Source organism: Alosa alosa, chromosome 12 (genome assembly GCF_017589495.1).
Source record: "Alosa alosa isolate M-15738 ecotype Scorff River chromosome 12, AALO_Geno_1.1, whole genome shotgun sequence".
Classification (NCBI taxonomy): Eukaryota; Metazoa; Chordata; class Actinopteri; order Clupeiformes; family Clupeidae; genus Alosa; species Alosa alosa.
The window spans coordinates 31,615,766-31,641,278 of NC_063200.1; the positions used below are offsets into that span (position 1 = coordinate 31,615,766).

At 41.4% G+C, this 25,513-nt stretch overlaps 2 protein-coding genes across 2 annotated transcripts in view; one reads left to right on the plus strand and one right to left on the minus strand.

The window, feature by feature from the left end:
* The first annotated feature begins 2,843 nt into the window (after positions 1-2,843).
* agpat2 (1-acylglycerol-3-phosphate O-acyltransferase 2 (lysophosphatidic acid acyltransferase, beta)) lies at positions 2,844-22,029 on the plus strand. Its single transcript, XM_048258425.1, has 6 exons — positions 2,844-3,438; positions 8,765-8,898; positions 18,032-18,207; positions 18,918-19,013; positions 20,403-20,475; positions 20,968-22,029. The coding sequence occupies exons 1-6, from the start codon at positions 3,263-3,265 to the stop codon at positions 21,123-21,125; spliced, it is 813 nt and encodes a 270-aa protein (XP_048114382.1). The 5' UTR covers positions 2,844-3,262; the 3' UTR covers positions 21,126-22,029.
* Positions 22,030-24,528: 2,499 nt separating this feature from the next.
* The window catches only part of egfl7 (EGF-like-domain, multiple 7), a 17,543-nt gene continuing 16,558 nt past the window's right edge, over positions 24,529-25,513 (minus strand). Inside the window, 2 exon segments of the mRNA XM_048258424.1 lie at positions 24,529-25,175; positions 25,410-25,513. The exon segment at positions 25,410-25,513 is cut by the window's right edge and continues 77 nt beyond it. Coding sequence (XP_048114381.1) covers positions 25,156-25,175; positions 25,410-25,513 — 124 coding nt within the window. The 3' untranslated portion in view covers positions 24,529-25,155.

Here is a 25,513-nt window from a genome sequence, read left to right on the forward strand (position 1 = left end):
CTGGTAAGAAAGGCTGGCTCTGTAGTGAGAGCTGAACTGGAGTGCATCACTTCAATATCGGACCCTAAACAAACTGATCAACATCTTGGACAATGAATGTCATCCACTCTACAGCACTATCAAAAAGCAAAAGAGCTTGATCAGCTGGAGACTTCGCTCACTGCCATGCACAACTGAAAGGCTGAGGAAGTCATTTGTTCCTAGGGCCATTGAACTGTTCAATGCCTCACTAAGAGGAGAGATATACTTCTCTGCTTAGTCTGTCTGCCTCTCCACCCTCTCCATGTTTGAGTACTGACTGCCCACTACTGCTTTACTACTGTTTTACTACTGTTTTACTAATGTACACAGTCTAATGTTTTAATGTTTTACTGCTACACTGTTTTTCATGCTATATTAGCACACATGATCAATGGCTGCGGTCAGGCTTCTGCTACAATACTGAATGAATGAATGGCTATAACCCTATTACCTCAACCTGTTCTTGCACTGAAATAGTTTTTTTTCTTTTACCTTGTCTACATTATACTTTACTCTCCTAGCACATCTGCTGTATAACCAGTTGTACTAGGGAAATGCTGATGTGACTGATGTGGTTGGACTACTTTTTGCACCTTCACCATGGTACTCACTGCCTTTAGCACCTTACCAGTCCCGGCCCTGTCACTACAAGCGTCTTATGCTTGATCACCCTTAAGCACATTGGACTTTCTTAATTTAATTTATATAGTGTATTTAGTATTTAGTTTTGTTAGTTTTCTTATCTTTCTTATCTTCTACTGTCTTTATTGTACAGTGGAGTTAGTTATATGTTTATACTTATGTTTACCATTTCTGCTGTAAGTGCATGTTGTGTGTGATGTCTGTATGCTACTGAGACCCTTGAATTTCCCCTTGGGGATCAATAAAGTATCTATCTATCTATCTATCTATCTATCTATCTATCTATCTATCTATCTATCTAATGCCCTGCATGGCTCGTCTGTGTGGTCTTCCTTGGTCTCCTGTCCAGCCTGAACTGATCCTGCCTTAATAACGCAAGCCAATTACCTAAATCAACCCAATCAACACCTTGAGTTGAACCATAGAGGGGTGAATATACAATATGATAAACAGGCTTTTTATCAGCATCATTTCACCTCCCTATAGCCATATTTCTCACAGTCAATACACACAAAATACAGTATGTGACATGATCCCATGAAACACCCCTGTGTGTGTCGGGTGCAAAGTCTTTTGAGTGTATGGCAAGGCATTCCTTCAAAGTCCTTCAATAGTTTTTAACCAAGGGGAGTGTAGGCAGATGAAAAAGATAACTTTTTTTACTTCAGCCAAAGACAATATTGATCACAATTAATTCATGAATTTATGTTCAAAGGCTTCCTGTGCACTGTCAGTTCCAAGTTTGTCCAGAATGAAGTGATACAATACCACCAGCAGAGGGCGAGATATATGTAAGAAAGAAAAAAAAAAACAAGAAAAGCCCATCCATGAAGTGTGGGACACTGCCTTGAAACACCAAAACATGAATTCCTTTCTAAATGTTTTAGCACCACAGAGATGAATTTGGTACACGAAAAGATCCAGCTAGACCTGCTGTTTTGTTATTTTAGAATATTTCTGAAAGCTTTTTTTCAGTTTTAATTCATACTGACGCATGCGACATAATGAATGACATAACAGCCTCATTGGCAACATTGCTGTAAATGTCAATTACTTTCTTGAGCATCAAGGGTGACAGTGATGTGTTCCTAAGGTTCAAAGTTCATGTGGTGCAATGAGAGCCTGCATGTGACTACAAAATTTACAGAACAGCTGTTTAAACAGCTTCTTAGTTGTTTGTGTTGAAGCAATATATTTGAAGCTTCTTTAGTCATTGTGCAATAAAAGCAATGTTTAACTCATTGGCATATTATTGTGTTGCTTATATATTGATATTATAAATAGGTATTTTACAAGACAGAGCACCAACAGCAGTACTAGAGGATCTTCAGTGACTGAAAGGAATTGGATTACACCGCTAGATTTGATGAGATGAAGCAGTCAGATTAACGTCTTGGATTATTGCTCTCAATCTCATTAACCTCTGCTTTTCCTAATCTACACTACTTCAAGCCTCCCTTGCCATCTGAGGACTATGGTGTTAATTTTCAATTCCTTACATCAGTTAAAACCTTTTTGTTTTTCATTGTCCATGCATATTATGTGAATGTGTGTATGGGGGTGGGGGGGTGGGGTTAGGCTACTGCCTTAGAATTCATTTATAATTTTCCTGAGTGGTCCCCTCTTACACCCTGTCAATGAGTCACGAAAGTGTCACTACCCAACCACAAATTATAACTGACAGCACACCCCTTCCTCTAATTCGTTATGCCCCTATACAGGCGTGGACTGTAGTTTGCCATGATGTTGGAAATGGTTTTATGCAAAAAAATATCAATCTTGATTTGCACATGTTTGCATACTGTGCAAATGAGATCACCATTTACTCTGGTATTGTGAATTGACATTGCCTGTGCACATCCTAATCCTGTTTATGAATTAATTCTACTGATGTCTTATTTGGATGATTGTCTGTTAAAGACAACAGAGAGTCCAGTGGATAGACTCATAATGGCATTTAGGCCTAACTAGAGGATTTTGAGGCAATTTAGAAAGAGCTTCTTTTTTGTTTAAAGTAAATAAAAACGCATCTTTGCAGGGATAGAACGCGTGTATCGGAATGTTTACACCCATACTGTAGATATAGAGCCACTCATAGGCCAACTTGCTGTTACTTTGTGACAATAATAATGGTGTTTCTTGTGGTTACACTGGTTACCACGGATACTGCAGCAAAATTCAGAAGAATAGAAATGAAACCACATGAAACACAGGATCCAAACTTATCTGAATAGTAGTAGCCTAAAGAAAGAAACTCTAAAGACACTGACGTTTGACAAGATCACCGGAAACACACCATAGTACCAGCTCTCTGTGGAAATTTCTCGCTGAAACCTGGGGCAGGATAAACACGGCAGAGGGAGACAGGCAGTCGCTTTGCCTTTCCAAGCTAGTGTATCTATCTCTTAGCTTCGGACTACACCCGGTATCACTGATTTTTTCGACGGGCAGAGAAGCTGCAGAATTGCGGAATTGCAAAAGGGTTCTAATGACATCTGGAACGGCGGTGGAGTTGGTCACGCCTGCTGCGCTCGTAGAGTAGCTAGCCAACTAGCCACCGCTGTAACTTCTTTTTTTTCCAGTAGCGTCGTTGCTAGCAATGGATGCGCTGTGGATGGTCCTGCTGCTGGTGGTCCCAGCACTACTATGGACCAGCAGCACGTTTGTTTTTTATTTTAAAAAGTGTTTCTACGTGGCTTATATGATGATACTGGCTGTTATAGCAATACCACTCAGCATTCTGAAAAGCGGTGGTAGGGATATTGAAAACATGAGGTAAGTTGTCACCACTCACCTAAGCCATGGCAAAAATAATAGGACCTGCTAATGCTAGCTGCCTATGTTCAGTTGCATCTGGCTAGCCAGTATGTTAGCTACTACCGTTATGTATTGGCCCTAATGTGGTGGTAGCAAGGCGCTAGGTTGTCTGGATAACATGCTTCACAGTATACAGTGAGCTACACAGCCAGTTGCCTAGCCATGTCAGTTATCAATTCTGTATGTATTTAGTCTTTAAGAGAAACAACGCTGTAAAATACATGAATTTGTTTAAGTACCACTAGAAAATAAATGTGGTTCTCTAGATGCAGAGGAGTTGCATTAAATGAAAAGGCGGGTCGTTTGGGTTTTGTGAAGGAATGCGAAGCATCTTTCACTACAGACAGATGTTCGTTTGTCCGGAGGAAGGGAAATGAGGGTCTTCCTTAGCGTGTTGTGTTAGCTTGCTAGTCAGTTTTCCTTCGACCCAGACACAAGCCAAGGCCTATGCTGTTTAGAAATGGGAAACGGGGAAAGGATATTCATTCAGGGCTCGTGTCTTTAAATAGAGAGATTAAAAATCTCAGAAATCACATTGTCAGCCAATTGATTTCTGCCCAAGTCAACAGTTAGCCTGCCAGCAATTACGTTAGGCTAATCTCTGGTATTTGAATTTGGTGTGTCAAATTGACATCAACATCCAGCGGAACGAGGTGTTCTATGATAATGAAATGTCGCTGCTGAGGGAACACATATGTAGCCATATGATTGCGTCAAGAAACATGTGTACAAGCCAAGTAGTTTCAAATTGTTCCGAATGCATTTCATGGACACAAGCTAGCTTGTTTCTCTGTGTTTTTGGTCGGCGCTAACGTTAGTTAGCTAGCCAGCCAACATATTCAACTGGTGTAGCTATGTGACATGGTCACAGGGACCAGAATCGATATCAGCCTGGCACACCATTTGCGAAAAATGATGTGATGGGTGCTCTCTCTTTTGACAGCTGCTTGTTAAAACCGGCCACTTCAAGCCATTATTCTCCGATTGACTCTAACCTTAACATTCTACACTAGAACTTGTCACAGCACGTTTAGAGGGTGATGACGGAGTGTACACAATCAACTGGATTATGTAGTTTGTCTGACAGAACGGGCCAATATTATGTTTTATATTATACCGGCGGTAGGCGTTGTTTCTTTCGATTTGCCTTGGAATATTCAGCAGAATCATGTACACCCACAATAAATTGGAGATGTTCGGAATATCTGTGCCAAGTAAATTACTTCAGGGATTCGTAAAGACAGCTGTGCGAGCCTAACTTACCTGTGACGGGGGAATTTAATAGGGACACTTCTTTGTTTTCAACCAGCTGAGATATATTTTGCAAAATATTATTTTATTATAGCATTTATATGACCTCAAACAATGTTCAGCGCTCACTTGGTTTGATAGCAAGTGACATAGGCCAGCCTCTCACTTCAGGCCGAAGTAAACAGAGGACTTGCAGGTTATTTATGGGCTGGGACAATTTCATTCAGAAATTGAAGGCAAAGATTTATTTGGAATAGTATGTATGAAACTAATCCGAGTCATTATCGTGTGACAATGAACTGCAATGAATGAAGGGTAACATCTCCTAAGTAGGCCAGAAGTCCATTTTTAGTAGTTATTAGAATCACACTCCATGAGAGCGTGTGAGGTTTGATATTTTAAACCACCTGTTTTGTGGGTCAGGCCATACTCCCAGCCCATGTCTCCGGAACTCAGCTGCTGCTGCAAGTTTGGCGAATGAATCCATTTTTTTTAAATGCCTGAGAACTGTAGCACACCGTCGATTGGTGTTCCGTTACCTTCTCTCCTCTTCAGTGGCTCCTTGGAAATCAATGGCCACCACGGGAATGAGAGTTGTATGTGTGAGGAAGCAAGAGCTACTAGGCAAGAGAAATTTGATGGCAGCTAGTTAGAGAAATGGAGTTGTGGTGTTGGTGTTGTTTGAATGAATGAATGAATGAGTGCGTTTGGTTTGTGTTTCATGAAGACACTTTGCAGACTAGGCTGATGGTCATGCTTGGCTTTTGTTTAGACTTGTTTACGCGTGTTTGTGTGAATGTATTGTTGTAGAAGAGGAAATGTAACTAGTGGATCAGGTCTACCTGAGGGTGAAGTCAGCTGGGCTCGACATTAATGGTTGCCTGGTTGGCCTTGGCTTCCAAATTGTTATAAGTGGCAACCATACTTGGTTGGGTTTGTCAACCAAAACCTCATGCCTGGTTGCAAGCTGGCAACCACTTTTAATCACTTTTAAAAGTACAATTTGAGCCCTGCAAGTCAGTGTGTGTGGGTGGTGTGCATGCATGTGTGCACTTGATCCTGGCAATGAGAGAATCCTATTGAGTAAACATGCTTTAGAGAGTAGGGCAAAAGGAAGCAAGGAGAGAGAGAAGGAGATATCTGTGGTGTTCTTGAACCGGAGCTGTTGTGTGTGTGTGTGTGTGTGTGTGTGTGTGTGTGTGTGTGTGTGTGTGTGTGTGTGTGTGTGTGTGTGTGTGTGTGTGTGTGTGTGTCTGTCCATCCGTTAGACAGACAGTGAGTGAGAGTGTGTTGACCTAGTTGAGTAGTGTCCTGGTCCAGGGTGACCAAAGGCACTGCGGAGTGTTCCAGTTGATTGCTGGCAGAACAGCAGCCATTCTCTCTCTCTCTCTCTCTCTCTCTCTCTCTCTCTCTCTCTCTCTCTCTCTCTCTCTCTCTCTCTTTTACGCACACCAATAACCTTTACCCAAATTCCCAAACATGAATCATTGAAACTTGACTCATCTAAGACAAGCATAATACAAATGCATACTCTCTCACCAGTATAGACCAGCAGATGGACTCTGCTTCTCTCACAAGCAGTCATGCAAGAGATTTTGTTGAGTGGTGGATTAAGGTTAACATTAACATTCATCATTTACATCCTAGTAGTGATATACTGTAAGCTGTAACTGGGTGTGGGAAAGATCAGACATTACAGCAAGTTAGAGGTCAATTTTGGCACCATCCAATTCCCCGATTTCACCATGTGCCTGCCGGCCATCTGTTGTAATTGCAAGCTCTGCCACTTTGTACAAAAGGACTCTCCAGGGAATAAAATAGTTTTGATACTTGGCCTTCCCTCCCATAACATATGAATTGAATACCTGCTGTGCTAACTTCATGGCTCTAATCAGACATACAGCCTGGATTGTTCATTGCTTGATGCATGTCACCAGTTCCTGTAATGCAACAGACCAGCCTATTCAGTACACACTCATGCACAGAGCACAGACTTCAGAGTTTAGCACAGATCAAGCATTATTTAGGCCCTCTTTTACATATCCGCACAGCAATAAAGGCGTGCCCAGCAAGAATAGATAGGATGTCAGTAAGTTGCACATGCAGGGCACAATGCTTACTATTTACATAGTGGGTTTGACCCCACGGGTCTGGCTGTCTCACAGAAGCGTACTCTTTCAGACTAATCCACTAATTCAGTCACCCACACACCCTCTCTAACTCAATAAAGCTTGTTATGCTGTCCAGCATTTTTCAGGGTACCCTCCATGCAGCTGAGAAGTATGTGTGTGTCTCTTTGTATGGTGTGTGTGTGTGTGGGAGGGAATGTTTAAACTTTCTTCCAATAATGTTGCACACACCACACACATACTTATTGCTTAACTCTTTATCTCATCTCTTTCCTGCGTACAATTGACCATTAGACCTCTGACAATACTAAACTGCTTATCTTTTTTATAGCCTTGTGATTACTGTGTGTTGGCCAACATAGACTTTGTTTGTAAAGAGTGGTGCAACACATTTCCTTTTTGTACCGAATAGTAGAATACCTTTATCTAAGGTGTGTGTACACGTGTGTGTGAAGGATCAAAGAATGTACTCCGAAGTTTTAACAGCTCTATTTCTCATGAAAATACTGCTTGAGGTGTGTTAGCCCGCTTAATTGCAGTCACAGCTGCAATGTGTGTCCAGATGTTCTCATTATTTAGTGAAAAAAGACAAGACACAATGTACATTGACACAGAAGGCACTGACTGATGCATGCATTTTCTTCAGGCTTCAATTCTACTCTCTCTTTCCTCTGTTTCTGTTTCTGTCTTACACACACACACACACACACTGCAGTTCTGCTGTTGGCATCCCAGTCAACCACAGTTGACCATAGGAAGCAGATGTAACACTTTTTGTAAGTGTGTGTGCGCACGCACGTACGCACCTTTATGTTTGTGTATGTTTGTGTGTGTGTGTGTGTGTGTGTGATCACCCGGCCAGACAGATGGTGAGCATGCTGTCTCCTCACAGCTCGGTGCAGCCAGTTCGCTAATGGGAGAACTGCTGTTTAGCAACAGAACCAGGAACTGAAATAATTACCACTCCCTTGCCCATGAACAAGCTTTTATTTATTTCATTCATTCATCTCTACTTTCTTTGTATCCTCTCTTCCCTGTCGCTATGATTTCTACCTACTTAGCTCATGTGCGCTTTCTCTCCTTTCTGTCTCTCTCTCCCTGTCTCTCTCTCTTTCACCGTCTTACACCCATTCATGCCTACACATAAATTACCGCTCACTATCAAACTGCTGCTCCTTACCATAACTTTGACTCATGTGGAGCAGTACCTTTTGTCTTCCCAGGGTGCAACATGCTTGTGTTTTGAGCTCAGAGGGCTGTGAGTTATGGTAGAATCAGTAATGGCCCATGAAGATGATGTCTCAATGTGCAGTGATGTCAACATATTGGCTTCTCTGATTGCCACATTCACCCCTTTAACCTCAGAATCACACCATGGGCATGCCATAATACATGAAAAATAATGCAAATCATTAAGCAGTGATTGTAGTGACTCTTAAAGAAAATGTCTAGGCTTTTTACCTTTGCTAGGTTTACAAAGCCATTTCACATTAACAAAGAATACCTCGATGAATGGGATTGGAACTATTAGTTTTATCAGCTGTTGATTTTGTGATTTTCCTATCTGATACCTAATGCAGTTCATATTTGGAGTTAGTGGTGTGCTCATTCCTCTTTGTTATTTTGTATGTTTTGTTGTTGGGTGCTCTATGGTCCAAGGTTAGTAGTTTCATATGAGAAATTGGACCTGTCCAAAAGGGACCTTCTTCAGGGCCCAAACCGCTACACGTGGGAATTTTTAGGTCCTTTTTGGACATGTCCAATTTGCCTTGGTTGGAGAGATTTTTTTCTCTTATGCTTTTCTCATATGAACCTTATGCAACTCAAACATGGGAAGTACTCTGTGTGTTGAGATTGATTGTGTGCATCAGTTCTTAGCAGTGTATTCTGGTGTGTATGTGTAGGATCATTCGCTCCCTGGTCCGTCATGTGAAGTACTTCCTGGGTCTGCGCTTTGAGGTGAGCGGCTGGGAGCACCTGCAGACAGAGGGGCCCTACGTCATCATTTCCAACCACCAGAGTTCCCTGGACGTGCTGGGTAAGACCACACACACACACACACACACACACACTACAATTCTGGAGTTGGTTTCCCTGTCAGTCACAGTTGACCTTAGGTAGCTGACACTGCTGCTCTTCAAAAAGTTGTCAAAGTGGTGGGCCCATCACACAATGTAGTTGCTGGACCCAAGGCAGTACATTATGAAAAGGTATATAGAAGTCCACACACTGGAATTCCCTTTCAATGCAATTTCAATGAGATTCCCTACAGTGATGTTTTAACACAGCTTTGTGCTAGGGATTGACCGATATGGATTTTTTAGTACCGATACCGATTTTTTCCATCAGCCTTAGCCGATGACTGATACAGGCTGCCGATTTTCTTGAGCCAATATTTGGAGCCGATACTGCTTTTATTTTGTTTCCTCAATTTACATCATACAAATGACACATAATTACACAAATGATGTTAACAAATGTTATAAGTCTCAATTTAAAAAAGGAAAATTTATTGAACTTATGGATGGTGCACTGGATATAGTTAACTGTGCAAAATGCTTTCATCAAAATCTTACAACACAGCCTTGATGATGCATTGCTTGCTGACTATAAGACATAATTCAGGTCATCACAAAATGTCCTTTGTCAACACATTTAAATAATTTAAGAAAACAATAAGCCTGCATGGTTTCAATTTTTCTATGTCTATATTTTCCTAAAAAAACCACAGGACATATATCAGCAGAAGAAAATAACGTGGTGTCAGATGTTTCTGTTCTAAACGGCATCAACGTCAAAAGGTATAAAACATATCTCTCAAAGTTTTAAAATCTCTCCTTCTGGTAGCGCAGCACTCTCATATCGCTGTGATGCGTGTGTCCCACTGAGTGAGACAGACCAGACGCACAGACAAACTTCTATTTGGTAGCTGACGAACCACCATTGAACTGGATTGAAAATGATAAGGTTAGCAAACGGCTCTAAACAAGTAAGGCATACACGGTATGTCTGGTACATGGTAAACGTTAACACGAATTAATAGTCAACTACATATAACACGTCTCTCATTATTAAAGCTCTGATATCACTGCGATGGCAACTCCGCCCAGCTCGAAGGGAGAGGGGGAGGGAGACGCACACACCACATGAGTCCAAAACTCAGCCAGGTGGTTGCTGAATAAAACTCCCACAAATATCACTGAACAACGTCGGCATTACTTAATCATATGATTGACCAGTGTTCGTAACAGCTACTGCTACTGCATGCATACGGATAGCCTACAACTTAGCTATTTGCAGCTCCCTAAATACAATGGCAAGCAGTTTTATAGAAGAGGCATTCAGGGAGGGAGACACACACACACACACACACACACCACACGCGTCCAACACTCACGCTGAATAAAAGTCCCACAAATACCACGGAACAACGTTGGCATTACTTAAACATATGACCAGTGTTTGTAACAGCTACCGCTACCGCATGCATATGGATAGCCTAGCCTACAACTTAGCTATTTGCAGCTCCCTAAATACAATGGCAAGCAGTTCTATAAACGAGGCATTAAGCATTAAATAAAGTACCTATCTATCTATTATTCTCATTTTCCATTTGGACCCACAAACTTGCTTCAAAGTGTATGGCAATATTTCAGCTAAGTCAAACAGTTAAAAGATGCTTTGAAAGTTTAAAGTTTACTGTTGTCTTGAAGAGCAGGCTTTCAGCACTCTGCTTGTGGGGGAGGGGCAGTCTGCATGTGAATTGCAGTGTCTCCAGCAACACAGAGCTGCCTGTGGATGCCTGTATGTAAATAATGCGGGGAAAAACTATCGGCCAACGCAGCCGCTTATCGTCCGATGCCGATACACGTAAAAAACGTAAATATCGGCCCGATATATCGGTCGATCCCTACTTTGTGCTCTTCAGACTAAAGGGCCATTCAAACCAAGAACGATAACTATAGGGATAACAGCAAAAATATAGCTGCAAGCAGCAATGAGGGGGCCAAGCAGTTGAGCAGGAGTTGTCATGGCAACACAATGTTGCTACATTATACACACACCCAATTAACCTCCCATCCGACCCACCACACACATATACACAGATAAACCTCCTTGTATATACATGCGCATACCTCAAACATCACCAGATTTATTGTGTGTCCTCAGGTTGTAGTCATGAGACCACATACCAAGTTTGGTGTCAATACGAGAAAGTGTTGATAATTATAGCGCCCCTAGTGTTCAAAGGTCACTAAATATATTGAGCAACTTCAGGATGTGGTCCCGAGTCCATGTACCAAATTTGGTGTCAATACGAGAAAGTTTTGCAAAATATAGCACCCCTAGTGGTGAAAGGTTGCTAACATTATTGTGTGTCCTCAGGATGTGGTCTTGAGTCCATGAACCAAGTTTAGTTTTGATACGTGAAAGCATTGATGAGATATGACCTAAACTTCTGTTACTCTAGCGCCGCCCTAGTGGTTGAAAGTCACCAAATTTATTTTGTGTCCTCAGGATAAGGTCCCAAGTCCATATACTATGTTTGGTTTCGATACGTGAAAGCATTGCTGAAATATGAGCCCACTTCCTGTGATTATAGCGCCCCCCTAGTGGTCAAAGGTCATTAAATTTATTGAGCCTCCTCCTTATTGGGTCCTGACCCCATGTACTGTACCATGTACCCCATGTACTTTTTTTTATGTCAAAGCGTTGCTGAAATACGACTATACTTCCTGTGATTATAGCACCACACAGTGGTCAAAATGTACCAAATTTCTTGGTCGTCCTCCTAATTGGCTCGTGAGTCCATATACCAAGTTTGGTTTTGATACGTGAAAGCCTTGCTGAGATATCACTTCACTTCCTGTTTGGCAAACTTGATTGGTCGTCACAGGAAACGGGTTTTGAATATAGGTCCAAAAAGCAATACGTTTGTGAACCATGGTATGACGATCATCTGCGTCAAGTTTCGTAAAAAAATCGGATACTTTTTGTGACCTGTGAGAACTTTTAAGGGTTTTTGATTAAATCCAATATGGCAGCCGGATCAATTATGTTGACATCACAAATTCACATCTGTTGGGCTTAGGACCTCCCACAGTATTAACAGACACCACTAGTAAGTTTTAATTCCAAACACATCACCCGTTACAGGCCAAAATGTAATTTTGCTGATTATAGCGCCACCTATAGGTCAAAAGTCATCAAATTTATTGAGCATCCTACTTATTGGGTCCTGACCCCATGTATTGAGTTTGGTTTTGATATGTGAAAGCTTTGCTGAGATATTACTTCACTTCCTGTTTGGTGGCTTTGCCGCCAAACTTGATTGGTCGTGACGGCCGACAGGTTTTGAATATGGCTCCAAAAAGCAGTGCCTTTATGAGTCATGATCTGACGATGATCTGCATCAAGTTTCGTTAAAATCAGACACATTTTGTGGTATCGGATTTAATCAAAAACTTTTAAGTGTTTTTGATTAAATCCGATATGGCGGCCGGATCAATAATGTTGATGTCACAAAATCACATCTGTCATCCTTAGGGCCTCCGACAGACACCACTAGTACATTAACATTAAAATTAACATACACCAATAGCAAGTTTTAATTTCAAACACATTACCCGTTACAGGCCAAAATGTAATTTTGCTCATTATAGCGCCACCTATAGGTCAAACTTCATCAAATTTATTGAGCCTCGTCCGTATTGGGTCCTGAGCCCATGTACTGAGTTTGGTTTTGATACGTTAAAGCTTTACTCAGGGTTCCCACGGGTCCTTAAAATCCTTGAAAGTTTGTGAATCTGAAAAAAATAATTCAAGGCCCTTGAAAGTTTTTGAAAAGAGACATAAATAAATGGAGGTCCTTGAAAGTTCTTGAATTTCTTTTTGAGGAAAAAAAATCCATACAATTACGTACAATTCCGCTTATTAACATGTACACGGCCAGCATGATTTCTGCGTGTTTCCCACGTGTAGTGTTTGTTGCCCAAATATTTAATTTAACATTCTGATGAATAAACCGACAGGTTCATAGTAACGAGTTTAACTTGTTTAGGACAAGTTTATTTCAGCTCAGTTTTATGCAAAATACAAACATGAAAAATAGAATATGCCTACCATCTGTCATATGACCAAAAATAAAAGAAAACTGCGACAAGGTATCCTTGGTCTGTTGAGGTAACATGGTTTAACCATGCCCACGCTTGAAATTTATCGACACATTAGGTCCTTGAATTTAAGGATATTGGGCCTGAAAGTCCTTGAAAGGTCCTTGAATTTGATCTTAACCAAGGTGTGGGAACCCTGTTTACTGAATTATTACTTCACTTCCTAGTCGCACTTTTTTTCATAGTTTGGCTGGTCCTGCGACTTATAGTCAGGCCCTCATCCAAGGATTCCAAGACTTATATATGAAAAAATTATATAATTGAAAAATTATATAATTGAACATGTTTTTAAACATGTTTTTAAATGAACCCTACATGAAACATTATCGTCTACAGCCTAGAGAGAGCGCTCTCAAATGCACAAGTCCTGTGCACTTTCAGTCAGAGATTAGTGCTTGTGCTATGCCTGAAACACATCGCATACTTAAATCCTCAAATGGCGGGATTCTATTTATAGCCGGGCCTCAGATTCGGACAAATAAAAGCCAGTATAATTTTGTTTCAATTTAACTCATAAAAGAGCTCTTTTTTAATAATTTATATTGTTGGTTGGTTTAATATTGTTGCCAATGAAAAGTCATCTTCCCACACCATGAGTCTCCAACGGTTGCTCTCAAGCTACCAGTCGCACGCAGCCCTTTTCTGAGCTAGAGGCTGAAGCAATAATCTACATTTAAACACAATTGTTGCTACCAGGCATCAGCCTACGATTTAAAAAAAAAAGTAAATCATGCATAATTTAACAAATAACTAAATTTAGTTATCTTAGACCTTTTTGGCTATATGGAATACGGTTTCACTTGCAGCACAGCACACGTTCCATGAATTAATGAAAGCGGATGCCTTATCTCGCAATAAGCGGATGGAACACTCTTTCATACAGTACATGAAACTTAATAGTGAACCATTAAATACCCCACAGATTTCAGTGGTCATCAGTCCCGATATTTAGCAATATAATCAAACAGTCCAAACGTAAATCAAACTCAAATTGAACATCTTCTGCTTTTGATAGCCTACCGGAATGCCGCTCCAAACGAAAAGTAGGCATGTCTCACAATAAAACGCAAGAAATAAAGGCCTATAGCTGATCACTGTTTTGCTACTAATTATCTTTCACGTAATGAATATGCACAGAAAGTGAAAGTAGGCCTACTATGCGCTCCGTGTCTGAAGCTGTCTGTTCACGTCCGCAATCGATAATAACGTTCCTCAAATGGAGAACACATCCATGTTCTCTCGCGTTATAGGCTGTCATGCTTCTGTGTTCCTGAATTCCTGACGGTTCCTGATCGCTAAACGTTTGTCGATAGCGTTTGATGCAGAAGCACCTATAATTTGACTGTAGCAGTGACAAATCCTGCTGAGAGAGAGAGAGAGAGAGAGAGAAACGAGAGAAACGAGAGAGAGAGAGAGAGAGAGAGAGAGAGCAACGAGAGAGAGGCCTAAAGTGGTCCCTGCTTGTGTCTCTGCATGGGGTTCGGATCCGTCCAGTCAATAGTCCATAATAGAGTTGGTCCGTCCAGTCAATAGTCCCCATTCAGGCAGCTCCATTATTAGATTAATGTCAGACAGGCTGTGGCAAAATCTGTGGGAATTTCAGATTATGATGGCTAGAGTTATGGACTTTTATTAGTATGCTCAATACTTAGTAATAATTTATGCGCAATACCCGCAATCCCGCGCTGAAATTTAGGCCCTGGTTAAATGCGCATCTTTTTTTCTCTCGCTCTCTTTTTCTTTCAGCATGTTCTGCTGCCTGTTTGTGCCAATATGTCGTCCAAAATGCTTGATTGCATTGCATTCTCCACATTTTTAGCTAAATTTTAATTTACCACATCAGCATTTTTGTTCAGTGAATCTTTTGTAAATTGCTTTACAATAGTGTCGGGGCCTTGTCAGCAGCCTCCGGCTTGCCTCTTGCCACTATTCACTCCTTCGTCTTCAACATTCCCTGTAGAATTCTCAGTATTTTTGGCCTCAATGTGTCCAGTTACATAGTCTGTCTGTTCTTAGTCTTGGATTTTATTAAATACATTTCTAAATATCACCTGCTTGCTGCAGCTTCGGTCTGCACGTCCTTCTTTTTCTCTGTCAAGCATTTAATCTGCTGCCGGCTTGTCTCTCCACATCGTCCAAAATGCTTGATTGCATTGCATTCTCCACATTTTTAGCTAAATTTTCATGTACCACATCAGCATTTTTGTTCATTGAATCTTTTGTAAATTGCTTTACACTTACAGTCAGGCCTATAGGCCTATTGCCTGGCTTGCCTCAGCTTCGGTCACATCCTTTTAAAACCGTATTTTTATCTATCGTGAGAGTTTAATCTGCTGCCAGCTTGTTACTCCACATCGCCCAAAATGCTTGATTGCATTGCATTCTCCACATTTTTAGCTAAATTTTCATGTATCATATCAGCATTTTTGTTAAGGCAATCTTTTGTAAATTGCTTTACAATTACCGTCGGGCTTAGGCCTATTGACTGGCTTGCTTCAGTCACGTCTAAAACGGCATCTTTTTCTCTCTAGTGAGCATTCAATCTGCTGCCAGCTTGTGACTCCACATCGCTAAAAAATTGCATTGTTTCTCCACATTTTAGATCCACCACATGGCATTTTCTTTCAGTGAATCTTTTACTTTCCAATTACCTTCCTGCCCTCCTCTTGGCTGCCTTCACTCCTTCGTCTTCATTAACATTAATCTTTTTGGCCTCAATAATCTAGTTACATAGTCTCTGTTTTTGGTTTTGGATTTTGTTAAATACATTTCTAAATAAATGCGACTTATAGTCCGGTGCGACTTATATATGTTTTTTTCTTGTTCATGACACATTTTTTGACTGATGCGACTTATACTCAGGAGCGACTTATAGTCCGGAAAATACGGTAATGCAAAATCTGACACATTGGGGGCGCTAGAGCATTTGACATGAAAGTTAGTGAAATTAATCATATGACTATACCGAATCAATGTGCCAAATTTCCCAACTTTTTACTGTATGGTTCAATGGCAAATGAGTGTTTCGTTATAATAATTATAACACATAGAATCACTATGGGTTGCCTCGCAGCTTCGCTGCTTGGCCCCCAAATATTGCGTTAGCTAATATGAATGACAACCTCCAGACATAAACATAACGATAATGACATGAAGAACGATACCGTCAGGGTCACTTTCAGTTATCGTTATGGCTATGGTTCTCGTTGTGAACGGCCTATAAGACTGCTGCTCTTATAGTAGTGTTTTTGTTTGTGGGTGAGATCTCTACTGAGGAAATGTGTGTGTATCATCATGACTGATCATCTAGTATCCAGGATGTGTGATTTACACACATACTAATACTCCCTTAGTCCCCAGTGGTGTGGTTAGTAGTATGTTTGTCTCTTGGTCCGTTTTTGTATTCTAATAATGTAGGTTTTTAATGTCATTCACAGAGTGCTGGTGTTTCTGTCTGAAAGCCTGTGTGAATGTGGCTATGTAGGGGGTAGCAGAGTGAGACACAGGGCAGCTGAGTGAGGCCGTCCTGTCTGTGTTTTTTTTCACGTCGGTAAAAAAAATCTGCCCCTTGTCAGCAGGCTGGTTGTCGTGACACGGCTAATCTGGCCATGGTGATGTTATTATGAGAGAGGGACACAGGGAGAGAGACGGTGGTGATTGACAAGACTAGGCTTTCAGCCAGCGTGAGCGAGAGGAGGGGGTGGAGCGGTCAGAGAGCGCTAGGGCTTTGTAGCTTTATAGACTGTGCACTTTGTTCTGCAACCACATCAGGTGAGGACGGGTCTGAGGTTGGCAGACTTTCCCTTGGCAGTATTTCCCAACCTCTGGCCTATATCCTTCCTTCTCCTCCCTGTTATCCTTATCAGTGTCTTAGTCTGTATCATCCTTATTGCTGTATCTATCTATCTATCTATCTATCTATCTGTCTATCTATCTATCCATCTCTCTTTCTTTTCCCTAAGCAATTCATAGAATTTGGTTCAGGGCTTGTACTGTACCTGTAGTTAAGTTCTCTGATTCACTGACTGATTGATTGATTGATCAACTGACCTATCGATGGAGTGGTTGAAGAGCTTGCATTCACTTTTGTACACAAAAAAAAAATAGTATAAGTAATATTAAATAGTAAAAGTAATATTAAATGCTGTTCATATTCAACAACAGAAATTGAACCTGTTTTATTAGCATGGAAAACATGAAAATCTTTTATTGTTTGTGTTGTGAGTTCACACAGTCCTGAACCATTGGCTGCTATTCTTAATAATAATAATATTAAGATAAAAAAACAATATCCGATCCCACTCATTATGCAGATCGTTAGAGCCACTAAAGGATGTTTTTTTTTTTAATATTATTTCCTTTTTTTAATATTATTTAGAGCAGAGTAAACTTCTCTTTCTGCTCAGTAGACTGTGCTCGGAGCACACATTATATTGTCCCCAGATGGCGATCTATCAGGCCTCCATTTCTAGTCATCAGTAGTCATGGTTTGAGATTTGGTTTCTAGGTGATCTTTGGATGCTGAAAGATAAACACATTTATAGGCCTGGTCTTTTTTCCTTCTTCTTCTTTAGGCTGTCTGTGTTTCTATACAGAAGTTTCTCTACCGTATGCCCATACACTTGCATATACACACACACACACTTACACACATGCTCAGCAGAACACAATCTTCTTTACACACAATGTGTTGGTCCAGGTGAAATAACGTGTCGGTAAACACAACTCACAGCAACTCTCTGAGTATGTGTTTTTTCAGGATGTGAGATGTAGGTCAACTGTGGCCCACCTGCGCATATCAGGACTCTGAACCACAACCCACAACCAGTGTGGAATTTATATGATCTGTTCCAACCATGTCTGTTGCTACATGTTCCTGACCTAGTGTTCAGTACACACACACACACACACAGTCATACACACACACAGTCATACACAGCCAGACATCCTACCAAGTCATGCTGTCCATCTGAACTCTCCCGCTGGCTCCCCCTGCAGGTATGATGGAGGTCCTGCCCGACCGCTGCTCCATGATCGCCAAGAAGGAGTTGATCTATGCCGGCACAGTGGGCCTGGTGTGCTGGCTGGGCGGCATCGTCTTCATCAACCGCAAAAAGACCAGTGATGCCAAGAGCGTTATGGCTGATGCTGCCAAAACCATGATGGATGAGAAGGTAAATCAGTCATAATCTACCTGCAAAGGTATCACCCAGTAATCTGGCTGTGTAGGCAATCCGCTCATATTTGACTCTACCACATATTCTAATCCACTACTAATCATTCTATACATGATACAGGTGTGTTAGAAATTCTTCCCCAATGTATGTGGAGGTTTGTAACACCGATTTGAGCAGGTAACTAGGACTTTTATTATGGGTTGGTATATCCACCATCAGGCTCATGCCAGTAATTCAGCAAAAGCCTGAGGCAGCGGGTATAGTTTTTCATGAGTTCTCATATAGTTTCTTGTGAGTCACGCCTTTCTAATGTGGAGACTCAGCACTCAGAGAGTCCTCCATAGAAATGCATGGGGTTAGTTATATATAATAACGCCAATATGGCCGTTGTCTAGACATATCCCACCCCTTTCTGTATGCCTCCCCATTCACTTGAATAGGAAAATAGCTGCCCGATAACTGCCCAAAGTGCATTACCAAGATGGCTGCTGAGTGTTGGGACTTGTCTATTAGGACTTTGGTCACGCGTGGGCGATGCTCAGTATCAATGTTGGGACTGGCTAGTTAGGTCGATGTGTTCCAAGCAAAATCAAATGGGACTTCCGACGTGTGACAGACTAAATTAACTCCTCTCTAAGATGCGTGGTTGACTTGACATAACCGCATGGATTTGCAAGGGGCCTCTCCACCTCTCTGTGCGCCTCCAGATTCGCCTGTGGGTGTTTCCTGAGGGGACGAGGAACCAGAAGGGAGACCTGCTGCCTTTCAAGAAGGGAGCGTTCCACCTGGCTGTTCAAGCACAGGTAAGACACATGCACAGTCATTCATATACAGATAATATGGACAAAGTCTTTGCCACTAGAGGGAGCTCCTCATTAATGCAAATCTTCCAATGCAGCTGGAATGCTGCACAGTAGGCTGAGACCTAATCCAGGATGAAATTGCAGTCTGTCTGAGCAAAGATTTTCACTTGAAAGTTTTCACTTGACTTTCACTTGCTAACACCCTTAATTGCTAAACTTTGTCTGGAAATTTTGTATTTTTTTACAAGTGAACACACACACACACACACACACACACACACACACACACACACACACATACACACACAAAAAAAGAGGTCAAGCACACATTCTCAGGCTATCACAATCCAACCCTTAGGTTGTGCGTTTGTTTGTTCTGGCCGTCCAGCCTGCTTTGTGCTGCAGTGCTGTGTGTTGGTGATAGCCACCGAGGTGCACATTTGTCTTCTGGTGTCAGAGAGCGCGTTTGCCAGCCAGCACTTTCTGCTTCAGCCATGGAGCCTGACAGCAAAGGGGATTTGGAGCTGTAGTGTCTTATTTTTTTTATTTTTAATATTTATTTATTTATTTATACCGATCATAGCTGCTATAGGGATTGCTGCCAAACGGAATTTCATTGTATCTTATGTGCAATGACATTAAAGCTTCTTATCTTCTTAACTTAGGGTCAGGCACAAATGGGACGAATTAACACACACATACATACACACACACATACACGCCATACTGTATTTGAGTTCACATCAGAACACACACCTCAAGTAAACGCACACACAAACTTTGCTCTGTGCGTGACGAGGTGACAGAGAATAAGACGTGTTTATGTGAGTTGCACAGACTATAGTCATGAAGCTGATCTATGGACAGATACAAGTGTTGGCTTGGCCCTGGGGCATCCAGGCCATATTAATCAACAGCAGATGGGAATTACTGAACCAGCAGACCCATGTAATCCAACCCTGACGCACTTAATCAGAAACTGTAAGGCAGTGTATGCATGTGCTTGCGTGTGCGTTCATATGTGTGTTTGAGTGTTGCGCGTGTGGGCAAGTGTTCAAATGTTTGTCATGGAGCCACACCAGGACTGATACTGTGTGAGTGGCCTTTGCTGTGTTGTAGTGAAAGGTCCTTGGGAACACAGATGCGTACGCACACACACACACACACACACACACGCTCGCGCACGCACAAACATATGATAACGGACTGCTGGGATCACATTATGTCAGGTTGACAGAAAACCAACATTCCATGGGAATCCAGTCTTTGGAAAGATCCAATAATGTTGATAAGACTTCTCAAGTCTCACTCTTTTTTTCTTCCTTACCCCCCCACTCTTTCTTACTTTCTATCTGTCTGTCTCTCTCTCTCTCTCTCTCTCTCTCTCAGGCCCCCATCATACCGATCGTGTTCTCTTCCTACAGCAACTTCTACCTGCGGAAGGAAAAGGAGTTCAAGTCAGGTAAGCATGTAGTTGTACTTGCAGTCAGTCAGTACTATCAATATAGTCAGTATAACGATTCTTATCCCGCTGCCATAAAATCTATATATTTTAAGTTTTTTTTATTATTATTAATTGTTGGAGAGGACCAAAGTGATGATGTTTGGCAATGTTTGACAATCGCCATTTGACCTCCATCTCCAATTATCATTCCCCTTTGCTTGTGAACTTCAGTAGTTGTCTTGTTATATTAAAGGAGAATTCCAGCCATTTTTCACACAGATGTCTGTTTCTGGAGCCGCTACCTTGCTTGAGTTGCTGCAGCCAACAGCTAGAGCAGCCGGGCAGCTACCGTGCTACACTCTGGGGGCATAATCATAATCTATAATCAAAGATTCTCCTTTAATATGAAGTACTTGTACTGTATTGCATCTTTACAAATAAAATGCAAACACAAATAAAAGCTGGTTGATTGATTGATGAGAATGGTGAGTGTGCTTGTTGCTCTTTCAGGCACTATCACTTTGAAGATCCTGCCCAAGATCGAGACCAAGGGACTTACCACGGGCGATGTGTCAACTCTGACCGACCAGTCATACGCCCTCATGCACTCTGCCTTCCTCGAGATCTCTGGCCCTAGGAAGCAGAGCAACGGGCCGTCCAGTCACTGAACATTGCGCTGCCCCCAAGCCCTCTGACCCCTCTCCCTCCCCCCTCTCTTCCCTCACCCCCTCCCCCCGTTCCATCTGCCTACCTGTCACCCTGGCAACGCCAAGAACCTCTGCAGTGACTCATGACTCCATGTGACAGTAATGACTGTAACCAAAATTGCTTTCAATGTCCTATCTTTTGGTCTTCTTGACGCAGGATCGTACGCACAGTGTCACACACACACCCTCTCACACACACACACACACACACACACACACACACACACACACACACACACACACACACACACACACACACACACACACACACACACCCTCGTACAGATAAATAACTTAAGCCTCTCTATCCTGTTGCTTCATGGACTCATGAATATGGGAGGGGAGGTGAAGGGGTTGAGATGATGTCACTTCCCACATGGAAGGGGGAGGAATGGGGGGCCGGCCCAGCGGTGACCCCTGGCCTCTAAAAACGTTCTGCTTCCTGGTCCGACTAGGCCCTGCCGCAGAGCGAGGTCCAGGAGCCCCCGTGGGATCGTGGGAGTTGGCGGACGACACCCCTGCACTGCATGCCTTCCTCTGCCATGCCGCCTTCTGCCCAGTGCTCTGCTTCAGCAGTTTATTTTGTGTATGTTTTTTTATTATTATTGTTTAGTTTCACATTTTTCTTTCTTTTTGCTTTTTTGTTGTTGTTATTGTGCTTTGGCCAATTTGCTCACATCTCCTATAGATGAAGCACCAACTGTCTGAGATCCAGCCTCCGCCTTACAGTTATGAGCACACATACACACACACACACACACCCCCCTACACACACTTACATACAAAACACGTACTCATACGCATACAAAGAGGAAAGGCTTCCAAGTTTGATGTGTGAGTGGAAAACACGTGCACACACACACACTGCTCCTCTGAACTAATGTACCATGTATCCAATGTTGAACATTGACGGTGTAAAACTATGAAAATTATTTATACTGCTGACATCAAATTTGATATCTCAAATCTGCTGTTTTTCTTCAGGCGGTCAAGTGAGACACAGTGTGTGGTGGACATGCAGTTTCTCTCTGTAAATGTATTATTTTTCTTTATGCATTTCTATGTCTGTGAATCCCCATTCACAAACACAATGTGTCAAAAAGGTGTTTTCCATGAAGTGCACTGTTCTGCTTAACACTCGTTTGATGGGGACAGAATTCCAGTTACACGAATGTCTACAAAGAACCAGTTTAGTCCTTTATGCTAAATGCTTGTTTTTTTTGTGTTTTGTTTGTTTTGCTAGAAGTTTCCATCGGTTCTGTTCTTTTGTTGTTAATTTATCTAGTATTAATTTGTGGAGATTCTAAAGAGGAGTTGATCAATAAGTTATGGAGACGTGATCTTCATGAAAAGTCTTTTGTTGCATGTGACCTGCGTGTATGGGATTGAAAAAGGCGCTGATTGTGAACAGCCAAAAAGTTGAACTAGTTTCTCACAAGCCTTGGTTTATATAGATCTTTCATTGATGATGACAGAAAAAGACCTCAAACTCTTCGTACTTGTAGATCTTGAGTTGATTGTGATTGGTGGAGAGTAGGTCTTGATGGCTAGATACATCTTTCCTTTTGTCGCTGCTTCTGATTGGTTGAGACACTTGGGTGTGATCGCACCAGATTGTCATTTTGGGGCCGTAAAGCTATCATTATAATTGATTAAAATTGCTTTGTTAGAGGCACATGTGGATTAATGATCAACAGCATCTGGTATTGACATCTGTATTCTATACAGATGATGAGTTGTTAATATAAAGGCCTTCCATCCGAGCTAGGTGGAGCTTCAGCCGCAGTGATGATGTTTTACAGGGGGTTTTTTTTTGGATGTTTTGTGCGCATTTGCGTCATTTGATTGGTCAGAAGTAAATGTGTTTTAAATTAGTGTTTTAAAAATCCGAATAGCTAGCAGCTCACTGTGAGGTTCTGTCATGGTCCTCCGCTTCCTCAGCGAGAATGTATCTCAACATCTGTAGTGTGTGTATGTGTGTGTGTGTGAGGGAGAGAGATCAGACAGAGTGAGAATGTATTTTACTATCTGTGTGAGTGTATGTGTGTGTGAGATCATGTTCTTGCTTCTTGAGACACACAGGCTATTTTTTTCATAAAGCCATTTCATTTCAGCTGTTTCTCTTAGTGTGGTGGTAGAAGGTAGTTTGGCCTGCTGGTCCCTTACCCGTAAAGGAGTTATCTCAACTTTGTGATGAGGGTCAGAGGTTGTGGTCAGTCATCTCACCTTGAGGAAGTTTGTAATATTTGAAAAAAAAAATATATATATATAATATATATATATATATATATATATATATATATATATATATATTTGTAAATTAAAAAAAAAATTTTTTTTTCACATTTGTTGAATGTTGTGGCATCCTAAAAGTGTCTAAGGCAACTCATCTGTGCTGTTTGCCCAGTGCCCAGGTGCAGCTTAAGTCTTTCCATCGTGTGATTTGCTACAGACCTACTTGACTGAATTATGGTGTTGACAAATGATTTTGTTTTGTTTTTTTTCTCCAGCTCCACATATGAACTCATAGGCGAGTGATTTTTTTAGTCTTTCCTGGCTCAGTTTCAGTGGAAGATTTGTCAATGAAGTTGTGTAAATGTTTATTCATCACTTCTAAACCCTTAAGCTCTTAAGTACCCCTTAATTAAGGCTATCTGGATGTAGGCAGTCTTGGTAAGGCTATGTCAAATGTCTATCCTTATGGTTGTGAGTGAAGTGGCAGTGTGCATTGTACTAATTCAATTCTAATTAAATTATAAGTTTAACTCCCCAGATATTCATATTGGCCTCAGTATACAGATTAGGCATTACATTAATATGTAAACTCCTGATATATATTAACAAAGCACTTTTAGCATAGAATTTGGATTTAACATTATTTGTAAAGGGAACATTGTAATGTGGCAAAAATGTGTAAAATATGATTTTTTTTTTTCACCAAAGCTATTAAATTGTACACTGGTGGAAGCTTTAGATTTATTATGGAAAAATAAATAAATAAATGCAAAAATGTGACAAGTGTCTATCTGACATCTTACATATCTTTGTGTGTGGGAACATGTGTGTATGTGTGGCCCATGATTTGTATGGGTGTGTGTGTCTGCGTGTGTGTTTTTAAGTTTGCACATGCAAACACATGAATTAAAAAAGCCCATTGTAAAGTCTGGTTCTATTTAAGATGTAGTGTTCTGGAATGGCACAGAATCTGGATTCAACCTGTCTGAAGAATGCCTTGGGAAAGAGAAAATAAATTTAATTCTTTTTTCCTACAAAGTGTCATGTTTTTGCTCTCGCACTTCCTTTTGCCTCTAAAGGCTTCACACATCTTCCAAAGTCATGTCGGTGCCCTCACCAGCAAACAGAAGACAGTCATTGTAAATTTATTTTAAAAAAAGAGTTACAACATTTTTATTAAGGACCAAGATTTCCAACATTCAGACATGGAAAGGAACTCGAACACTGGTCTTCAGCAGCCTCTCCTCATTTTAGTCTTATGCCAGGGAGGCAGGTGGAGCTATAAGTTAAACAAACAAACAAACAAACAGAAACAACACAAACTGAAACCTTAAATACACACAGACTTAGCTGCACCAAAACAAAGTCAAATAGACAAAACATAAATGCATACAGAATCCAAAACAAACATTTTAAGGAGAATGGGCTACGTATAAAAAATGACAAAAGAAATAGAAGTGTCATGATATCAGGGGGTGTTGAGTCTGGTGAGATGAGTCTGATGGAGTGGAACTGAGGGGCTCTGGTGATGGCAACCCGCACTGGGAGGCAGTATGTTGAGACAGAAGGGAAAACAAAGGTGATGGAGTAGATTCTGATGCACATGGATGGACAGATCGTGTCTCTTGTAGACAGATCTAAGGGCCAGTTGTAGGTCATGGAGGAGATAAGTTGAGAATTTTCAGGCACAGAGATGTTTAATTTGACACAGCATTGTCATGGATTGACCAACTTCACAACTCTGCTTTTCCCGCTTTTAAGTTTCCTGACAGGAACCTGCAGCACAGAAAATGTAGACCAAGTTTATTACTCATGATGCATGAGTTCTACAAAACTTGAACATTCTTCAAAACATTCTTTCTGTCTGTGTGTAAATGTGTTATCGATGTGTGTGTGTGGGTCTGTGTGTTTATATATACATGAGTACATTTGTCTGTGTGCATGTGAGTGTGTGTGTGTGTGTATGTGCATATCTGTGCATGCGTGAGAATGAGTGTGTGTGAGACTCACAGGCTCCAAGTCGTTCCTCCAGGAAGCCGACCTGCTCGCTCAGGGACTCGATGCGGTCCAACTGCTGCAAGGAGTGAGACAGGAAGCTGGTGCTGCCCACCACA